This window comes from Corylus avellana, chromosome ca8 (genome assembly GCF_901000735.1).
Source record: "Corylus avellana chromosome ca8, CavTom2PMs-1.0".
NCBI classification, from domain to species: domain Eukaryota; kingdom Viridiplantae; phylum Streptophyta; class Magnoliopsida; order Fagales; family Betulaceae; genus Corylus; species Corylus avellana.
The window spans coordinates 19460367-19482339 of record NC_081548.1 but is presented as its reverse complement, the minus strand read 5'-3'; the positions used below and the strand labels follow the sequence as shown (position 1 = coordinate 19482339).

Sequence of the window (21973 nt, the reverse complement as noted above, 5' to 3'; positions counted from 1 at the left end):
AGTCTGGAATCAACAGAGTTCCTTTAATAATCCATGTGAAATCGATAAATATGTATAAATAATTTGGGATTTTTCTACTACAGTCAATTACTTATTTGATTGTCAATTCTAATCTAATTTTTTATGTTAATTATCTTATATATCCTTAAGTTAATCAAATAGTATTTTAAAAATCATCAATCCTCCTCGTATTATGGGATTGGAGGCATTTACATATTGCGGCCACCAAGGTGAAACATTTGAAGAATGGTAGAGAAATAAGAAGAAAAAAAAAAGGGTTAAATACTCTATACCCCCTTAAGGTTTTTCAACTTTATTTTTTTCCTCCTGTGGTTTCATTTTTATCAAAGGAGGTCCCTGTGGTTTTGATAAGTGACCAAATTAGTCCATCCGTTAGTTGACTGTTAGGACTGACACGTGGACCAATCAGACGTCGACACGTGGCACATATTTAATTTTTTTTTAATTAAAAAAAATGTATTTAAAAAAAAAAAGAAACGGAAAAAATTAGGGGTGGCTTGGCCATTTAGGGGTGGCTCGGCCACCCCCTTTGGCCATGGGGGTGGCTTGGCCACCCCCAAATGGCTGAGCCACCCCCAATTTTTTCCCTTTTTTTAAAAAAATTTTAAAAAAAAAATTAATTAATTAAATATGTGCCACGTGTCAATGTAGGATTGGTCCACGTGTCAGTTCTAACGGTCAACTAACAGATAAACTAATTTGATCACTTATCAAAACCACAGGGACCTCCTGTGATAAAAATGAAATCACAGGGGGGAAAAAATAAAGTTGGGAAACCCTAGTGGGGTATGAAGTATTTAACCAAAAAAATAAAAATAAAATTTAATCAAACGATTTTTAAGATTTGATTCAGTCGAATATTCTAAACCAAAACAACCACCCTTTTATGTTGTGACCTTTTTTTGGTGCAATTTATTATTACTGACAATTTAGAACCATTTTGAAAAAAAAAATTTAATTATTTAGGCCTCAAAATATCCAATCATAAAATTTTGATAATCAAATTAATATATATATATAAGAAAAACTCTGCAAAGCTTATGAAGGGCTTTCTTTAACAAAAAAAACTGGTTCATATTCTTTCGATAAAAATAATCAACTAATTAGCTTCTTGTGGTTTACTTTGCAACAGCTCCATGTTATTGGGACTTGGGTTAGAGGAAATTTCCTTCTATCAGTTTAAAAGATTGACATGTATCTTTTTTTTACTAAACTTAACACATTCTCACACTGTTAACTGATCCCTTCTTCTATCAAATGAAATTATTTCTCCAACTTGTAGTAAGTTGATCTCAGCACCATTCAAATACTTTTCAAAGGTTAGTTAATAATATTAATCTTCCCAATTTTCTCAATTGTTCTCATTCAAAGAGAAAGATATCAAATATCTGGAGTTTCTTTTTGTATATTATATTGATGATCCGATCTGCAAGGCCCATGATTGGGAATTGTTTGATCGTCTTTCTCCGGAGAAGAGGCGAAACATAATCAACTTGAATTCGGAACAACTATTCGAAATCTTAGTGGGATTGGATTTGTTATCTCATGTTTGCTTTTCGTGAAAAAATACCAATTGAAGTAGCTGGGTCAACTATTCAATCAAATGATATTGAGCATGTTTCCCATCTCTTCTCGAGAAACAAGTGAGCTATTTCTTTGCAAAATTGTGCTCAATTTCATATGTGGCAATTCCGTCAAGATCTCTTCTTTAGTTGGGGGAAGAATCCACACGAATCGGATTTTTTGAGGAACATATCAAGAGAGAATTGGATTTGGTTAGACAATGTGTGGTTGGTAAACAAGGATCGGTTTTTTAACAAGGTACAAAATGTATCGTCAAATATTCAATATGATTTCACAAGATCTAGTTTCGTTCAATTAACGGATTCTAGCCAATTGAAAGGATCTTCTGATCAATCCAGAGATCATTTCGATTCCATTAGTAATAAGGATTTGGAATATCACACATTGATCAATCAACGAGAGATTCAACAACTAAAAGAAAGATCGATTCTTTGGGATCCTTCCTTTCTTCAAACAGAACGAACAGAGATAAAATCAGACTGATTCTCTAAATGCCTTTTTGGATATTTCTCAATGTCCCGGCTATCTTCCGGAAGAAATCGAGGAATTTCTTAGGAATCCTACAAGATCCATTTGTTCTTTTTTCTCTGACAGATGGTCAGAACGAAATAACCTAATCCTTTTTTGGTAAGACCCGCATGGAAATATGCTAATGACGTGAGTAAAGTTAAACGGTAGTATTTATATCATTTGTAGGTGCGGCTGATGCAGATATAGTTTAGAACAGCTTATCTTATCTTATTATATTTTACATTTCAGTCTTTTGTTTAAACTAGGTTTCTTTGTTAGTTTGTTATTCAATCTTATCTTTTAGTCTTTCATTTTGAATTAGGTTCTTTGTTAGTCTTCTATTTGGTTTAGTCTTCTTTCATAGACTTTTAAACCAACTTTATTTCATTGTTATTTTAGGGCTAGGAGTCTTGGGCTATAAATATATGCTTATAGCCTTTAACAATTCAATTTATGATTATTATTGAGTTTTGTTTAATAAGAATTACTTAGAGTTGAGTTTCTTCTTTGTGTTCCTTCAAAACCTAGAGAGTATCTAGCTTTTGCCAAGAAGATTTCTTAGATTATTGTGATAGTCTCACAATCTTAGGAATATTTATCCCTTCTACTTGCTGTTTTTCTTGTTCACCACAATTCTACGCTGCATCAGTTGGTATTAGAACTCCAGTTTTCTTTCCATGGCACCTCCAAACACAAGAAGAAGGGGCAACCACTTTGCAAATCGGGAGGACATGTATGAACGTAAGGAAGCATTCGGTGAAACACGCATGGAGGAGCAGTGACAACTTCTGGTGGATGAGGCGAAGATGCTGCGGAAAAAATTAAAGGCGAATCAAGCAGCGATTCGTTGGAAACACCTGGTGGAGGAGGTGGAAATACTACGAAAAGAGATAGAGATCTTCACAACCTGAATTGACAACCGGGGTAGCCCTAAAGTTCGTCACATTGAATGAATCCACGCTTTTGTGGATGTGGATAATGTGGTTGTAGGTCATAGGGCGCATTCTAAAAAACGGAGAGCACGAATTGAGACGGAGATGCTGTGACAAGCCAACTTGACCATTATTTGCAAGCCTCAAATCCATCAACCAAATCCATATTTTGTGGAGGAGGAATGAGAATATGTGGATGAAGAGTTTCAGGAATACGAGTTCATTGATGAAGAATTCAAATATGAAGATGTTAAAGATCCTTCGCAAGGATTTGGGGATTGGGATTGGGATTCACCACCAACCTATGATGAGGAGCCCGAAGAAGATGACTCATGGGAAGAGGAAAGACCCACGGAGGAGCACGAAAAAGATGGGTTTTTTTTTCCATGTTTGATAGTATCTATCCAGAAGAAGATGGCCAATTGGAAGAGGAAGGGCCCACGGAAGTCATCACCAATTATGAAGAGGATGGCATCGCCGATTATGAAGAGGTTGACGAAGACCTTCCAAGTGAATTACCTAATTTAGTGATGAAGAATTAGGTTATATTGATTTTCTTGGTGTAAACAATATCTTATCCGATTCTCATAGCAATGATTGTGATGAGTTTTATACGGATGAGGACAATTATATGCTCATGAGTGAAACAACGGCTAACCCATTCTTGAGTACTTTCATGGCTCGTGGAAGGGAGAAGGAACACAAAGAAGAGGAACCCTTGGAAGAGGTAAATCTTTCGGATAATTTTGCAATTTTTTATGAAGAAGAGGAACCCTTGAAAGAGGTAAATCTTTCGGATAGTTTTGCACTTTTTGATGACAATTCTAAATATCATGTACCTAATAAGAGCCTTGAAGATAAAATCTTTGATTTTAGTGTTAAGCCAATTGACTATGTTGATTTCATTGGGATAGATGCTATTTTCTCAAATTATTCTAACCAAAATTGTGATGAGAACTATATGGTAGAGAAGACTTTTCTATCAAAGATTGAAAGGGTCTTTATGAGTTCTTTGGGGATTCTTATGGCTTGTGGGAAGAGCAAAGCATGAGAGAAGCATGACAAGTCTACACAGCAAAGGTGTGTGTGGGAATTTCATGACAAACATCAGGGTACTTCGATGATGAGAATTGTCACGCTTATTGTGGAATGTTACTTCGTCTTGATCTTGAGGAACGGCGAGTGGAATGAGTTGATTGGGCACGGCGAGTGGAATGAGTTGATTGGGCATCCGAAGGACCGTGGAAAGAACCAGTTGAATTCGAGGACGAATTCTCTCCAACGTGGGGAGAATGATGCATATATAGTTTAGAACAGCTTATCTTATCTTATTCTATTTTACATTTCAGTCTTTTGTTTAAATTAGGTTTCTTTTTTAGTTTGTTATTCAATCTTATTTTTTAGTCTTTCATTTTGAATTAGGTTCTTTGTTAGTCTTCTATTTGGTTTAGTCTTATTTTATAGACTTTTAAACCAACTTTATTTCATTGTTATTTTAGGGCTATGAGTCTTGGGCTAATATATGCTTATAGCTTTTAACAATTCAGTTTATGATTATTATTAAGTTTTGTTTAATAAGAATTACTCAGAGTTGAGTTTCTTCTTTGTGTTCCTTCAAAACCTAGAGAGTATCTAGCTTTTGTCAAGAAGATTTCTTAGATTCTTGTGATAGTCTCACAATCTTAGAAATATTTATCCCTTCTACTTGCTGTTTTTTTTGTTCATCATAATCCTACGCTGCATCAGCGGTTAATTTCCCATGAGGTAACTGTATGATTTTCCAAGGTAAAAGAGCACCTGACCAATTCGAAACAAAAATAAATAGAAACAAAATTCCAATAAAGGAAACCCATGGACCATATTCTTCTCCAATCTGAGTTTTGCTCACGTCTCGAATGAATTCAAGGACATATTCGAAGAAATTCTGAATGTCAGTAGGAATCATTTGTGGATTACGAACAGCTATAATGGATGAACCTAATAAGAGAGCAATTACAACCCAAGAAGTAATAAGTACTTAGGCATGGACTTGAAAGCCTCCTATTTGCCAATAGAAATGTTGGCCAACTTCCACACTAGATATATCGTACAACCCTTTTAGTAGTGTGTTGATAGAACATAATAGAACATTCATATTGCCCTCTAAAGGAAATAGAACTTCAAAAGAATTATTTTGATTCAACCATCTATTTTTCAACTTGCCTACTTGAATTATATATTTTGTATATTAACTAATCACATAATAGCCCTATTAGTGTATCTCTTTTGTGCGATTAAGGAATGATAACCGATTTCATAAATCTATGGACTTCTCCAAATAATTTATTTATCTTATATCTTATTATTAATCACTTATTTCGTATAGCAAGAACGACCCTCACAAATTGCAAATACTAATTTGTTAAGAATTAATCGGATTGAAGCTATGGCGTCATCATTTGTTGGAATCGAAATATCTGCGACATCGGGGTCACAATTTGTATCGATTAAACAGGGTCACAATTTGTATCAATTAAACAAATTGTTGGAATTCCCAAAATGATACATTCCTGAAAAGCCGTATATTCTTCTTGCTGATCAACGATTATTACAACATTACGTAACCCCGTCATATATTTAATCCCGCCCAAATATGTTTGCAAGTGAGATAATTGTCTCTTCAACATATTAGAAAAATGAATAGCTATTATTAGGATGAAAAAATGTTGAATAGAATAGCTAATCTTATTTCTTAGTTTGTTGATAACATATTACTTCAAAATATTTATAATCAAGTAGTAATTAATTTATAAAAATAAAAAATAAAATGCAAATTTTTTTGGTTCAAATAACTTCCCATTAGGCCCAAAACCCTAAGGACACTTCCTATTGCCTTTTAGGTTTTGAATTTCTTAACACTAAGCTTAAACCCCTAAGAGGAAACCCAAATTTAGGCCCAAAATTCTATGCTAGCTCTTTATGTCTAAAGAAACTTAATTCTTTCTACTCTAAAGATTAAATCTATATTAAGTTCAAGTAAAGCTCATGTTTAACTTTAAATTGAGTATATAAAAATCATTTTATTTAGAAACAAAATCCTTCTTGGTCGAAAATCTCATGCATAGATATTTCTATGAAAACAATATTTTCTTGTTAAATTAAATCTAAGTTAATTTTGCATGTATCATTTCATCAAAAATTCAAATCTAATCAATATATGAAAGCGCTTAAATTTAACTTTAAATAGTCTATGAAAATCAATTTTTTTTTAGAAACAAAATCCTTCTATGAAAACAAATATTTTTTACGTTTATTTATTTATTTTTATTTTTATTTTTTATAAAAAAAACAAATCTAGATTAAATCTAAGTTTATTTGCATGTATCATATCATAAATAAATAAATAAATAATTTTTTTTAAAAAAAATCTAATCAAGATATGAAAGCTTTCAATCAAAATTTTAGTTTTAGAAACAAAAAGTTTCTTTTGGTCGAAATTTATAGGGCTTTTTCTTTGATTTTTGCTTCTTTATTAATCCTAATTAAATAATATAGACAAATAACACTATGATCACATATTTGTGTTTATTAAATAAAACCAAAGTTTTATGAAAGTCTCTTATCTCTTCGAAGCTTTGGGGAGTTCGGCCAATCTATTTTTTTAAGGGTTAAAAACTTTTTTGGTACCTCGGTTTACACGTTTTTATTTTTTTTCTCCTAAGTTTTAAGATGTGACAAATCAGATACCTCACCTATCGGAAAAGAGTCAAAGACAAAATCAATAGCTTCATTAATTTTTGTTAGTCTCATTAACGAAATTTCCACGTGTCACTCCCATAATACGCCACGTGTCCTAAAAATTAAAATAATAATAATAATAATAATAAATAATATAAAAAAACTAAACCAAAAAAAAAAAAAGAAAAAAAAAAGAAAAGGCGCTCCCGGTACTCTTCCTACTTCCTTTCTCCTTCTCCCTTGTCGTCTACCCAGCCCTCCACCTCCTCACCGATCCTTTCCCCAAAAACACCCAAGTCCTCCTTCGTGCCCACCCTTTTGATTTCCATACCCACCATCATCAACAAGAACCCATCTTCTCCAACAATGAACTCCTTTCTCTCCTCTACTCCCTCTTCATCTGCGCCTTCTCTCTACTCGCCGTCGGCTCCATCACCTTCATTGTCTACCACGACTTCCATGCAGAATCAAAACCGCATTCAACGCAGAATCAAAACAAATCTAAATCAAAACCGAAGTTGTCGCCGAGAAAATCGAAGGCTTACAGTAATCTTCAGATCTGGAAAAATTTCTATAAACTAAATACAAAGCAAAATGTCTTGTCCTTGTGATTCACAGTAAATTTTTTGTTTATTTATTTATTTATTTTTTAATTTTGAAGTCTTTTTTGGATTTGGGCGAAGAGGATGTCCATCTTCTAAGTCCCAGCTCTAGATCTAAATATCTTCCTCTTTTTTGCTTTTGTGTTTGGCGGTGGAGTCCTCGTCGCCGGCGCTGACTGTGGAGGAATTGAAGCTTCTGGAGCTCTTCTTTGGGCTTCCATAGAAGTGTCAAAGCTTCTCCGTCACCGTTCCCTTTGAATTCAGGCCCAAATTCGCTGAACCCACGCTCAGATTAAGATCCAGCATTTTTTTCCTACTAAATTCACTTCCAACACAAATCATCTCTTAAGAAAATAAAATTCTTCGAGTTACAGCTAACAATAACTAGTAAAACAATGAAATTAATATAAGTGAGATAGTGAGAGATTGCTTTTTGTCTTCTCTCAATTTCTTCCTCTCCGTTTTTGGTTCAGGTAGAGACTGGCCAGTGAATTGGAATCATAGCCGGTTGTGTGATTTTCATGCAGAGAGAAAACAAGGACCTCAAATTTTCATTTTTTGTTATTATTATTTTTAATTATTTTTAATTTTAGGACACATGTGGCGATATTAATGGAGATGACGTGGGCTTCCGTTAGTTGGGACTGACTGAACCTAACAGAGGTAGTGATTCTGTCTTTTCCCATATGTAAATACTAGATTTATCACATTTTAAAACTTAATAGGAAAAAAAATAAAAACGTGTAAACCGAGGTACCAAAAAAATTAATAATCCTTTTTTTAAAGAAATACTTACCCAGAAGTACTAATTCATAGCACAAAAATACAGGATATATATATATATATATATATTATGCCAATTAACCAGTGCAATGGATTGAACATAATTAAACTTTGAGGACATGCAAATAGAAAACTTTTACATACCCATCTGAAGAAAAGAAAAAGAAGAGGACAGAATTGGCAATCTATTATTGTTAACAATTACCATTCAATTAGACAATGCTTCTCCAATTTAAACATAGTGTTAATTTGAGGAGAAATCCTTTAAAAAAAAAAACGGAAATGGCATCGATTTTGCATTCAATGAACAAACCATCACATACCAAGTAGCCCTTTGATTCGTCCCGAAGATCTCTCAATGGCAAAAACTCGTGGACACCATAACCGATGGTGCGATCAGGGAACCAGCTGTCAACTGTAAGGTAAGAATTGGTCATATTATTAGATTTTTTTAGATTGGTTTTTCGTGTAACTTTTCAGGAAAATTTTCTTCTGTTCAGGTCAAAAAGAAATGAAGGCTTAGAGCATATTTTTTGTGAAAATCAAAAGAACAAACCTGTCTTTTCATGGTGATTGCCATGGATTTGGTCCCTTACTCGCAACTTGTATTTTGCACACAATTTTTTGTTGGGAGGAATAGTTTCTGAATCACGTAAGTAAAGATAAAGAGACAAGCATGTGCCTGCTCCTGTTCCATATCCCTTCGGATTGAGTCTCAACTTCCTGTATCCAAAATATAAAGATAAAAGGCTGTGAACTATATCAGAAAAAGTAAAGTTATTTGAGATTGACATAGAAGAACAAAACGTCAATTACCATCTTCGCCCTTCAATAGTGAAATGCCCAGAGTATAGTTCATCTTTCATGTTCGTATAGTTGTCAATCCTCCAAGTGAAAATATTACTTTGATGTTCATTTATCATTGACAAAGTCTCCCCTTTGCCACTACATTTAATAACAAAAACTTCCGCTCTCAAGGCACAAGTGTCGTCAACAAGATAACCATTTGATGAATCATCGAGAGCATCATGAGAAAGCAACTGATCGAATCCCCATTCAGTCTTCAATTTATGGAAGCGTCTTACCCTCCCACTCGCATCTAAGTTGTTGAGGTTCACAAGCAATTGTAAATATATTAGCGAGATATATCTAGATGGACAAATTGCAAGCGAAGCTTTAAACTTAAAGTTCAAGTCTAAGATTGAGTACAATATGAAACTAAGTTTTTGGCTAAGGTACCGTGAATACTCAGAGATATAAAATGCTCAGAGATATGACCGTTCACACTTGTGCCTTCGGGGTGAAATGCTCAGAGATATAAAATTCATCTTTCAAGTCAGTAAAGTTGTCAATCCTCCAAGTGAAATAATTATGTTGAGATTCATTTGTCATTGACAAACTTTCCCCTCTACCAGTACCTTCAATAACAAAAACTTCCACCCCAAAGGCACAAGTGTCATCAAGAAGATAACCATTTGATGAATCATTGAGAGTGTCATGGGAAAGCAATTGAGCGATTCCCCATTCAGTCTTCAAGTTATGGAAGCGTCTTACTCTCCCATTTGCATCTGAGTTGTTGAGGTTTAAAAGTAATTGTAAAGTCACATATCAAATCCCAATAAACATATTATCGAGGTACATCCTGATGGCCAAATTGGCAAGCAAAGCTTTAAACTTAAGCTCAAATCTAATATTCTCGCATTAAAAGAGTACACTATAAAATCTAAATTTTGGGCAAAGGTACCTTGAATACTCAGTTACTTGTCTCGGATTTGATCAAACACAAAGAATCTTATGTTCGCATTAACCTCCCAGCCAAGTGGAAGGCCATCGGTAGCTGCTATTGCCAAGTATAGCGAGATGTGACCGTTCCCATTGCTAATTTTTTTCCCATTTGGGTAGAGTACCAATCTCCTAAAGATGGAAACAAAAATGCTCATATTTTTTTATTAAAAGAAGAAAAAGAAACCAGTAGCTATAAGGAGAAGGAGAGTCCTGAAGATGCACCATTGATAGCCGCCAACTTCAAACTGGCCTGAGTAACATTTTTCCTCCTCCATCCCTAACAGTAATGAGAAATTCTTGACTTGAAATGTATAATGAGCTGGTGGGAGATCTCTAGTTGATTGTACAATTCCTGAGATAAAAAAAAAATAAAAAAAATAAATAATAATAATAAAAAAAAAAGACAGATTCAATAAATATAAAGCTAATTATTGTGATACTTTTTTTGTTAATAGTTATATATTCAATCATATAGGTCATTGGGTTGGACAGTTGAGTGGTTTTTAAGTTCCAAATCTGTTATATCAAACCTTTTGCTAATTTATTTAAACCAATTGGTAGCTTCCCCCCTCTACGGAGGGGAGTTTTGGGTTCAATTCATTACAGTTGAAATAGTTTTGAGTCTTGACAGAAGTATTAGGATAGCGTATTCAATCCCATAATTTAGTACATCTATTTACCGTACAACATTGACCTAGAGTAGATTGTTGATAGCTAGCCTAGAGTTGAATGTTACCCTCTTCAAAAATATACTATGAAATAAATAAAACTTCAAATTAGATATGACTGAATTAATTGCAGCTTGGAGTACTTCACAAAGTATTCCATCAAGCTGGTTTTTAAGTTCATTTTTCAACATTACTAAATTTTAACTCAAATGCATGGTTGAGATGTAAGCAAGAAAATCTGTTGGTGGATCAGATTCAGTCCAATGCCAACTCCAAACGTGTCCAAGTCGCAGCATCAGAATCTGACGCAGATTGAGCAAATGCAACTACTTTCGATACTTTTTGACAATTAATACTAAATAACATAAAACAAAGTCACCAAAAATCAGAGAGCGAACAAGAGAGAGAGAGAGAGAGTATACCAGTTTCATCATTGTCAGCAGGGAGAGGATAGCAAGTTTTATCTTCCATGTCTTTCTTTTGAACTCTTCTTTCTGCTAGTGGTCCTATGTAAGGGAGAACTGCTTCTGATATTTTGAAGAAGCTCAAAGGGCTATAACCCTGCATGCATTAACAAAGGAGTTTTAATATATCATGGGTACTCCATGGCCGTTTCCTTCTGCATGGACACTTTTGTTAATTTTTTTTTTTTTTTTTTTTACTAAATGACTTCTTCCGATTGAGTTTGGCATTGCGATTTCGTATACTAAAAGCATGAGCGTGATGTAAAAAAATTTGTAAGCTGTGATTATAGTAAACGCTTAATTATGTTTTTAAAATCTCATGTTTTAAAATTATTATTTTTAAATTGTTTGCTTTGAAATTACAATCCCAAACAAATTACAGAATAGTTAATAGCTCTCTGGGGATGTATATCACATCACCACCCAAAAATTACTAGCCCCTTTGATTCTCGCTTCGACTAACACTTTTAGAGGCCTTACTTCAACACGATTCGCATTAATGGAGAGGAGAAATTAAACCAAGTATCAAAGGAATTTCAGATGGGGGTGGGTAGAGAATTAGAGAAACAGTTTGGATTATATGCCGAATTTCGTTGGAATTATTATTTTTTTATTTATCGACTTTTGCTTACCATTTTAACTTGTCAAAGAAATACAACAAGTTATATATATCACTTTTTCAAGACCTGTGACGCCTATGTTTTCTGAATGGTACATAAACACAACACGAAAAAAGCAAAAGGAAAAAAAAAGAAAAAAGAAATTTACCTCAGCATTAACGGCGATGAAATTGGATGAAGCTAATCAGTACGGACGCCAAGTCTGGGGGTTCATTCAGACTTCAGAGTGCCACCTCCGGTTAGATCCCCGATCCTGAAAGCCTCAATCTTCACCATCCTTTTCCGGCAAAGCCTCACAGGCTCACAGCTAGCGTTGCTCGCTTTACTTTCGAAGTGAGAGTGAGATATTTTTTTTTGCTTTTGAAGTGCGTTTGGCTCAAGGAAAAATAGTTAGGTTTGGCATTGTGATTTTATGATTTTAAGCTAAATTATAAAAAATAAATGGGATTGGGTTTTTAAAAATTGTGATTTTTAAACGCAAATTTTTAGGTTTTCAAATTACTATAAAGAGGTACATTTTTTAAAACCTATAATTTTAAAGGCTAAACTATCATTTTAAAGGTCAAACTATTTTTTGCCAAATCTTATAACTACGTTTTTAAAAATTAAATATTTGGGGAAACTTCACTTTGACCCCTGAACTTCCACTCGATTTTACAAATCTCCTATGAACTTTCAAATCTCTCATTTTGGACCCTTAAATTTTTAATTACTCTCAATGTGGACCCCTCCATCAGATTTTAAACGTTACATGACGTTTATGCCCTTGACTTTTGTATATAATTTTAACTTTCAAAACTTTTTTTATTTATATAAAAAAAAAAAAAAATTAAGGACATTTTGGTCTTTTTTTGTATCTTTAACAGTTAAAATTAACGAAAAGGTTTTAATTGAGAGTAATTGAAAGTTCAGGGGTCCAAAATGAGAGATTTGTAAGTTTAGGAGGAGTTTGTAAAATCGGGTGAAAGTTCAAAGGGCCAAAGTGAAATTTTTCCTAAATATTTAAATTATACATTTTAAAATCGTTATTTTTAAATCGCAAATTCAAATAAACCCTAACACTCCTCTTCACACCAATTTATAATTAGGGCTCATGTCATTTAGGGTTTATTTGGCTTATGATTTAAAAATAACAATTTGAAAACTTAGTTAAGCATCTGACAAAATTAGAATTTTACCTTTAAAATTACAGTTTAACCTTTTAAAATTATGTGAACATATTTTTACCTGAAATTTGAAAATGCAGATTTTTTACGTTTTTAAATCACAATTTTGTAAAAATACAATCTCAAATAACTTATTTTTTACAATTTATTATTATTATTATTATTTTTAACGAAATCGCAATAATAAACACATTGATTGATTTTTCTTTTGCTTTTTTAGTAGAGCATTGTAAATGAATGGGCTAAGAAAAATTATGTCCTTTTCTTTATCGTGTTTGTGAATAAGTGGGCTCGATGGTAATTGCCCATGTGAATTTCTTTTACTTTTGTTATTTTTGAAATTCTTATGAATTAGACTTTTGCAGCGTAATTTCAAATTGAGAAGCTAATTAAATCCCATATATATATTGCACCTGATTAATTAAAGGTGCAATTCAGAATGAAAACATTTATGTCTCCTTTGTTACGTGAAATAATTATTATATTAGAAAAATGAATAGTTATTATTGTGATGAGAAAATGTGGAATAAAATAATTAATCTTATTTTCTAGTTTGGTGATAACATATTTAGTTTCATTAGAATTGTACCAAGATTACTAAAACACTCACAATATATATAATAAAGTAATAATTAATTTTTTAATAAATAATTTGAATTTTTTTTTTTTAATTATTCAAATAGCTTCTCATTAGGCCCAAAACCCCCCAATTATGGCCCAAAACCCTAAGGACACTTCCTATGGCCTTTTAGTTGTTTTTTTTACCTAATTGAATAATAAGGAAGAAAGGACTACGGGAGAAGGTTTTGAATTTCTTAACACTAGGCTTAAACTCCTAAGAGGAAACCCAAATTTTGGCCCAAGATGCTATGCTCTTTATGTCTAAAGAAACTTAATTATTTCTACTTTTTAGATTAAATCTATATTAAGTTCATGTAAAGCTCAGGTTTAACTTTAAATCGAGTATATGAAAACAATCTTTCTTGTTAAATTAAATTTAAGTTAATTTTGCATGTATCATTTCATAAAAATTTCAAAACAAATGTACTTCTACGAAAACAACATTTTCTTGCTTTCTTTAAAAAAATTATAGATTAAATCTAAGTTAATTTTGCATGCATCATATCATAAAATTTTTTTTAAAAAAAAAATTAAAAAAGAAAAGAAAAGAAATCTAATCAAGATATGAAAGCTTTCAATCACAATTTTAGTTTTAGAAACAGTTTCTTTTGGTCGAAACTTATAGACCTTTTTCTTTGATTTTACTTTATTAATCCTAATTAAATAATATAGACAAATTACCATATGATCACGCATGTGTTTATGAAATATAACAAAAGTTTAACATACCCTTTTGAAGAAAAGAAAAAGGAGAAGACAGAACTGGCAATCTATTATTGTTACAATTCAATGAGACAATGCTTCTCCAATTTAAACATAGTGTTAATTTGAGGAGAAATCCTTCATTAAAAAGGAATGGATATGGCATAAATTTTACATTCAATGAACAAACCATCACGCACCAAGTAGCCCTTTGATGCGTCCTTGAGATCTCTCAATGACAAAAACTCGTGGAGACCATTACCGATGCGAGGATCAGAGAACCAGTGGTCAACTGTAAGGTAAAAGTTGATTATATTATGAGATTTTCTTAGATTGGTTTTTCGTGTAACTTTTCAGGAGAATTTTCTTCTGTTCAGGTGGAAAAGAAATGAAGGTTTAGAGCATATTTTTCTAAAAATCAAGAGAACAGACCTGTCTCTTCATGGTGATTGCCATGGATTTGGTCCCTTATTCGCAGCTTGTATTTTGCACACAATTTTTTGTTGGGAGGAAGAGTTTCTGAATCACCTAAGGCGAGATAAAGTGACAAGTATGTGCCTGCTCCTGTTCCATATCCTTTCGGATAGAGTCTCAACTTCCTGTATACAAAATATAAAGATAAAAGGTTGTGAACAAACATAATAAGTAAAGTTATTTAAGATTGATATAGAAGAGCAAAACTCCAATCATACCATCTTCGCCCTTCAACAGTGAAATGCTCAGAGTAATGAACTTCAGCTTTCATGTCCGTATAGTTGTCAATCCTCCAAGTGAAATAGTTACTCTGAGGTTCATTTATTATTGACAAACTCTCCCCTTTACCCATACATTTAATAACAAAAACTTCCACCCCAAAGACACAAGTGTCGTCAACAAGATAACCATTTGATGAATCATTGAGAGTATCATGGGAAAGCAATTGATCGAATCCCCATTGGGTCTTCAATTTATGGAAGCGTCTTACCTTCCCACTCGCATCTAAGTTGTTAGGTTAACAGGCAATTGTAAAGTTACATATCAAATCCCAACATAAATATATTAGCGATGGACAAACTGCAAGCGAAGCATTAAACTTAAGCTCAAGTACTCTAAGATTGAGTACAATATGAAACTAATTAGTTTTTGGCGAAGGTACCTTGAATACTCATATACTTGTCTTGGATTTGATCAAACACAAAGAATCTTATGTGCACGTTAACCTCCCACCCAAGTGGAAGGTCATTGGTAGCTACTATTGCCAAGTATAGAGAGATATGACCGTTCACATTGCTATTGTTTTTCCCATTTGGGTAAAGTACCAATCTCCTAGACATAGAAATGAAAATGCTCATATTTTTTTATCCAAAAAAAAAGAAAGAAAAATAAACTGAAAGGAGAAGGGGGGAATGGGAATTTCCTGAAATTAGACTGCCTGAATTTCTGAGCCTATGAAAGGAGACTACGAACCCCACCTACTCTAGTCAGCCTAAGGTGTCAGCCAACCTACCCAAGGTAAGTGGACCCCATAGTCCCGTTCCTTAGGTTGCTTAGTTCAATGAAATTCGGACAACCTAACTTCAAGGGGTCCCAATTTGAAAGAGAGTCCTCAAGATGCACCATTGGTAGCCGCCAACTTCAAACTCGCCCGAGTTACATTTTTCCTCCTCCATCCCTAACAGTTTTGGGAAATTCTTGATTTGAAATGTATAATGAGCTGGTGGAAGATCTCTAGTTGATTGTATGATTCCTGATATATATATATATATATATTTGAAAAAAAATAATCAGATTAAAAAAATATGAAGCTAATTATTGTGATAACTTTTTTTTGTTGATAGTTATATATTCAATCAGAAGACATTGGGTTGGACAGTAGAGTGGTTCTTAAATTTCCAAATTTATTATATCAAACCTTAATTTGCCTAATTTATTTAACCAATTGGTAGCTCTCTCCCTCTAAAGAGGGGAATTTTGGGTTCTATCCATTGTATTTGAAATAATTTTGACAGAAGTATTAGGATAGCGTATTCAATCCCATAATTTAGTATATCTATTTACCTTACATAATTGACCTAAAGTAGATTGTGAATAGCTAGCCCGGAGTTGAATGTTACCCTCTTCAAAAATATACTACGAAATAAATAAAAGTTTATAATAGATATGACTGAAATGCAGCTTAGAGTTAGAGTACTTGACTAAGTTGCTCCATCATGCTGGTTTTAAGTTTATTTTTCAACATTACTAAACTTTAACTCAAATACATGTTTGAGATGCAAGGAATTGAAGAATCGACCAAGCAGCTTTTTCATAAATACACTAAGAACATAAAGCAAGTCACCAAAAATCAGAGAGAGAGAGTATACCAGTTCCATCATTGTCAGCCGAAAGAGGGTGTACCACTTCCATGTCTTTCTTTTGAACTCTTCTTTCTCCTGCTTCTGATATTCTGAGGAAGCTCAAAGAACTACGGCCCTGCATGCATTAAGGAAGGAGTTTCAATATATCTGGGCTACTCCACGGTCGTTTCATTCTCCTGCATGGTCACTTCTGTTATATATATATATATTTTTTTTCCTAAACGACTTTGACTTTGTTACTTAGTGAATAGCTCTCAAGGGATTCAGCCACACAACTCAAGAGGAAGGGAAAGAAGAAAATGATTGAAGTACACTATTGATGTACGTACAACGGTGTTGGTCTGCTCACATAGAGGCTCTTAGAACATGTTTTGTGATATGCGATTTCGAATGCCATAAAAAACTTTGGCTTCTCTTAGTGGAAGCCAATTAATTTTCAGATGAGATAATCAAAGACTTGATCTAACACACACAATCCTTAGATATAGGAAAATTTGCTAAAATCTCAACGAGTCACCTCAAAGAACAAAATCCGTTTAATTCATCTATTCTAATATGGACAAAGTTTTCCTTCAAATTGGGTTGAAAGAAATTTGTCAAATCTATTCTATGATATGTGTAACTTTTCATGTAAAAAAAAGTCATCTGCCCACAGTAGACCCTCACACCTTCAACCCTTTTTTTTTTTTTTTTTGAATTTGAGTTTTAGAAAAATTAGAAATCATATGACTATTTTTTCAATAATTTTGGTTGAATTTCAATTATGAAATATGTGTTGCTACCAAACAAAAAAATTGGAACAATTATTCAATTCTAGCATCTTCTATTCCTAATAATACCTATTCATTTTCTTAACAAAATACTCATTCCACAAACTAAAGGAGGCGTATGGACTTAATTAACTCTCTTGCCATTCATTTCACAACTAGAGCCAGTCGAAAGGCTTTTCGGCCATTTACCACACACCGACACTACCGCCTCTCATGCTAAACCAGACATGAACTCCCTCCTCAAATAAACATAAACACACTCTTCCCCAGCCACAACACTTTATAACACGATTTGGAGAGGAGAAATTAAACCGATAATAAAAGAAATTTCAAAGGTAGGTCGGTGGAGAATTAGAGAAACATTTTGGATGATATGCCACTTTTGCTTTCTATTTTAACTTGTCAATATATATATATCACTTTTTCAATACCTGTGACGCCTATGATTTTTCATTTTTTCTGAATGGTACATAAACACAACACAAAAAAGGCACAAGAAAAAAACAAAAAGAATGAAATAATAATTTATTTATTTTTTAACCTCAGCTTTAACGGCGATGAAATTGGATGAAATCTCCGATCCTGAAAGCCTCGGTCTTCACCTTCCTCAACTAAAGACTCACAGCGTAACTCTGTTTAGAGGAGCCCAAAGCTTTTTGCTTTTGAAGTGCATGCGTTTGGCTTTCTTGACGGCTAAGGCGAATCTTTTTGTTTTCTTCAAAAAAAATCACACGTCTCTCAAACTAGAAGGGATTCTCATTATATCTCCTCACACTTTAATTTGCATCAATACCTTTCCAAATTATTAAAATTTGTCAAAGAATAATAAAAATAAAAATAATTTAAAATTCTAATTTTTTTTTAAAAGGCAGGATCATATTTCTGGTTTTTCTTTTATACCTTTTTTTACAGAATTTATAAGGCTATTTTCATCTTACTAAAAAAATTATGGTCATTTTTATCATTTTATTAGCCTAGGAGTACAATAACATTTTTTGATAATTTCAAAGACATTGATGCAAATTAAAGTTTACGAGACATTAACAATAAGAGATAGTTTGAGAGGTATGCATACTAGCTCTTGCCACTTTTTTTTTTTTTTTTTGCTTATTTGTGAATGAATGCGCTTGAAGGTAATTGCCCGTGTGAATTAAATTTACTTCTATCACTTTTATAAAATTTGATGGGATTTGGCTTAAATGCAGTAAAAATTTATAACAAATTTGTGTGGAACCTACGTGAATTCACAAATCAAATGATATATTTATTAAATTTGTAAAAAGAGATATCTGCAAGATAATGGAGAGAATGATGTATAACATGTAATCTTAAACATTATAAAACTTAATATCTTGGATAAACATAAATAAAATGATAAAAAGGAAATGAACTAGTAGTTAGGTATAAAGCAACTCTGTTATTTGATAAGGTAAAAAAGACAATATTATATTTCTCCAATTTATTCATTATATTCATTATATATATAACCCTTACATAGGTCTATTTCCAACAACGGATATAACATCAATTTTGCATTCAATGAACAAAGCATCACCAACTAAGTAGCCCTTTGATGCGTCCCTGAGATCTCCTAGTGTCAAAAATTTGGTGCGACCATAACCGATGTTGGTACCACAAAACCAATACTCAACTGTAAGGTAAGAGTTAGTCATATTATTAGATTTTCTTCTATTCGTTTTTCACGTAAATTTTCAGGGGAGAATTGTCTTCTGTCCCGGTCAAAAAGAAATGAAGGTTTAGAGCCTATAAAGTTTTATGAAGTCAAAGAGAACAAACCTGTATTTTCAAGATGATTGCTATTGATTTGGTCCCTTATACGTAGCTTGTATTTTGTGTATACTTTTCTGTAATGAGGAAGACTTTTTGAACCATCTAGAATGAGATAGAGAGACAACCATGTGCCTAATCCTGTTCCACTTCCCTTCGGATAGAGATTCAACTTCCTATATCCAAGATATAAACATAAAGGTTGTGAACTATTCAAAACTGATATAAAAGAGTTAGAAAAACGCCAACCATACCATCTTCGCCCTTTAACAGTGAAATGCTCAGAGTAGTATTCCTCATCTTTCAAGTCAGTAAACTTGTCAATCTTCCAAGTGAAATAATCATGTTGAGGTTCATTTACCATCGACAAACTCTGTAACATCCCCAGCCCGTTAAGGTTGAGTTTGCCACTTTTCTTCTTTTACAACAAAATTTTTTTGCAAAGATCTATAAGGTCTATCAGAGTACTTAATTTTAAAAGATACGATAGATGTATAAAACATCCTTCAAGAGATTTTATTACAAGCAAAATTAGAAAACATTAAACTTTAGTTGCGGAATATCATATTATTACAATAGCTTATATGAAAAGACTTTGAAAATTAATAATTATTCCCACCCCCATTCCGGCCTCCTATTCCAACGTCCTTTCTACCTGAAAACAAGAAATAAAACTGAATGAGCCCAAAGGGGGCCCAGCAAGTAAAATCCACAACCATAAATAGTTTTACTCCTTGTTCTCAGTTTTGAAAATCGTTTTCATAAATAAATATACTTCTAGCCATAATAATATATGTATGTACGGTTGCATATCCCGTAACATAATCATACTATTCATCTAGTAATAGATCATCGTTATAAATCATCTTTATAAATCATCATCATAATGTATCATTATAAATCATCATTGTAAATCATCTTTGTAAATCATCATAGCATATCATCGTTGAAATTATAGTATCATTTTCTCATAATAGGGCCCATATACACTGTTACCCCTGTGCACGAGGGTTGCGGGTCCTTGTGACCATGACACTGAACTGTGGCCACAGCCATGTCCGACCGTCAATTAACTATTTCTTGGTGCACTCAACGGTCTAGTTGATGGAATACCACCTTCTGGCATAGCCTCCTTCAGTGGTTTCGCCTCCATCCGAATATCGGTACCGAACTCTTCTCATTCTTACTTATCTTGGGGCCAAAAATACTCTTCTCCATACATGTGCCCTCATTTCATAAACATTTATCTCATCTCTTGTACTTTTCTTTGTACTTCTTTTGATGCATCTTAGGACAACATGTAGAAAGGTTTATCATCATTTTTCTTTCTTATAATCATCATCATTTCTCAACTTTCTTTTCTCAAAATGGAAACCTTTTCAAATATAAACTTGTTGTACTTAGAAAGCGTTTAAAGAAATAAAAACTTTCTCATTTAGAAATCTTTCATGCATGCAACATAACTTCATAATACGTAAATAAAATAATCATTTACAGTTTGATACAAGAATGAATAAATGGCATGACATGAAGTAACTTTAGAAGAGGTAGTGAATTTACTTACCTCTGGACTGAAGCTAAAAGTGATCTGAATGAATCTAGTTTGCTCCAATTCTGACTAACACCACTACTATATCTTTTGAAACTTAATTTCTAAAGTCCGCTATCTCTTGTGTTCTTTCTTTCTTGTAGCGCTTTGTCTTGCCCTTTCTCTCTCTATTCAGAGTAAAGACTCCTAGAAAGAAGAAAGACCGAGTAAAAAGCGGAAGAAGGAAGAATATGTGCAAGAGATGAGATAGGAGTAGTGAAATTGTGAAGGAAAATAGCTCTATTTATATGAGAAAATCAAATACTATTCTACCTTCAATTTACAATTATGCCCTCATTTTACTATTCCACCTACCCATTTAGTATACCTACCATTGACTATTCTACCTTCTTGTTTCAAAATTCTACTCTCCTTATACCTACCATTGACTATTCTACATTCTTATTCAAAATTCTACCCTCCTTATATCTACCATTGACTATTCTACATTCTTATGCAAAATTCTACCCTCCTTATACCTACCATTGACTATTCTACCTACCCATACAATTCTTCCTACCATTTACTATCCTATTATTTCACCAATTACTAGTCTTTAATTACCACTTTCTGAAACACCATAAATTTTCCAAGAATTAAAATCCTTGGCTACAATGGATATTAAAATAATATCATTATCGAAATAATCTATTTAAATAGCTTTGAAAATTCTGGGGCGCTACAAACTCTCCCCTTTACAAGTAGCTATAATAACAAAAACTTCTACCCCAAAGACTCGTGTCATCCACAAGATAGCCATTTGAAGGATCGTTGAGAGTATCATAAGAAAGTAATTATCTCCATTCAGTCTTCAAATTATGAAAGGGTCTTACTCTTCCATTTGCATCTGAGATGTTGTCGAGGTTCACAAGCAATTGTAAACTCACATATCAAATCCCAACATAAATATATTAGTAAGGTATATCCAGATGGACAAATTGCAAGCAGATCTTTAAAATTAAGCTCAAGTCTAATATTAATAATATTCATGAAGTAAAAAAGTATACTATTGATTAGAAAAAAAGAAAAGAAAAGAAAGAAGAGTATATTATAAAAACTAAGTTTGGGTGAAGGTACCTTGAACACACTACAAAAAAATAATTTTTTTTTCACTGGAGTTTTCTGACGTGTCAGGGTGTTTGACACGTCAGAAAATCTTTCTGACGTGGCGCTTCTGACGTGTGTTGAATGTCAGAAGCATAGGTGTCAGGAAAATTTTTTTTTCTAACGTGTTACTGTTTAGCACGTCAGAATTTTTTGACGTGTCAATTTTGGCACGTCAGAAAATTTTCTGAAGTCTTACATTTTAACACGTC

At 33.0% G+C, this 21973-nt stretch overlaps 2 protein-coding genes across 2 annotated transcripts; both read right to left on the bottom strand.

Moving 5' to 3' along the window:
* Positions 1 to 8284: 8284 nt before the first annotated feature.
* Positions 8285 to 11996, bottom strand: LOC132191000 (uncharacterized). Its single transcript, XM_059606023.1, has 7 exons — positions 11835 to 11996; positions 11025 to 11163; positions 10157 to 10286; positions 9911 to 10063; positions 8966 to 9298; positions 8706 to 8872; positions 8285 to 8564 (listed from the first exon to the last, which is right to left on the bottom strand). The coding sequence occupies exons 2-7, from the start codon at positions 11071 to 11073 to the stop codon at positions 8362 to 8364; spliced, it is 1035 nt and encodes a 344-aa protein (XP_059462006.1). The 5' UTR covers positions 11074 to 11163; positions 11835 to 11996; the 3' UTR covers positions 8285 to 8361.
* A 2322-nt stretch (positions 11997 to 14318) lies between these two features.
* LOC132190999 (protein RESTRICTED TEV MOVEMENT 3-like) lies at positions 14319 to 17898 on the bottom strand. The gene is made up of 7 exons (XM_059606022.1): positions 17823 to 17898; positions 16518 to 16626; positions 15772 to 15901; positions 15311 to 15480; positions 14868 to 15153; positions 14608 to 14774; positions 14319 to 14467 (listed from the first exon to the last, which is right to left on the bottom strand). The coding sequence occupies exons 2-7, from the start codon at positions 16558 to 16560 to the stop codon at positions 14319 to 14321; spliced, it is 945 nt and encodes a 314-aa protein (XP_059462005.1). The 5' UTR covers positions 16561 to 16626; positions 17823 to 17898.
* Positions 17899 to 21973: the final 4075 nt, after the last annotated feature.

What these genes read in the sequence shown, in the direction of transcription:
- LOC132190999 (XM_059606022.1), bottom strand. Translation starts at nt 16,560, where the DNA reads ATGGAAGTGGTACACCCTCTTTCGGCTGACAATGATGGAACTG. An exon ending in ACTGTTGAAGGGCGAAGATG is followed by an intron (nt 14,775 to 14,867) that starts GTATGATTGGAG and finishes TTTTGTATACAG; the next exon opens with GAAGTTGAGACTCTATCCGA. An exon ending in CAATCACCATGAAGAGACAG is followed by an intron (nt 14,468 to 14,607) that starts GTCTGTTCTCTT and finishes TTTACCTTACAG; the next exon opens with TTGACCACTGGTTCTCTGAT.
- LOC132191000 (XM_059606023.1), bottom strand. Translation starts at nt 11,073, where the DNA reads ATGGAAGATAAAACTTGCTATCCTCTCCCTGCTGACAATGATGAAACT. An exon ending in GAAGTTGGCGGCTATCAATG is followed by an intron (nt 10,064 to 10,156) that starts GTGCATCTTCAG and finishes TTCCATCTTTAG; the next exon opens with GAGATTGGTACTCTACCCAA. An exon ending in CAATCACCATGAAAAGACAG is followed by an intron (nt 8,565 to 8,705) that starts GTTTGTTCTTTT and finishes CTTACCTTACAG; the next exon opens with TTGACAGCTGGTTCCCTGAT.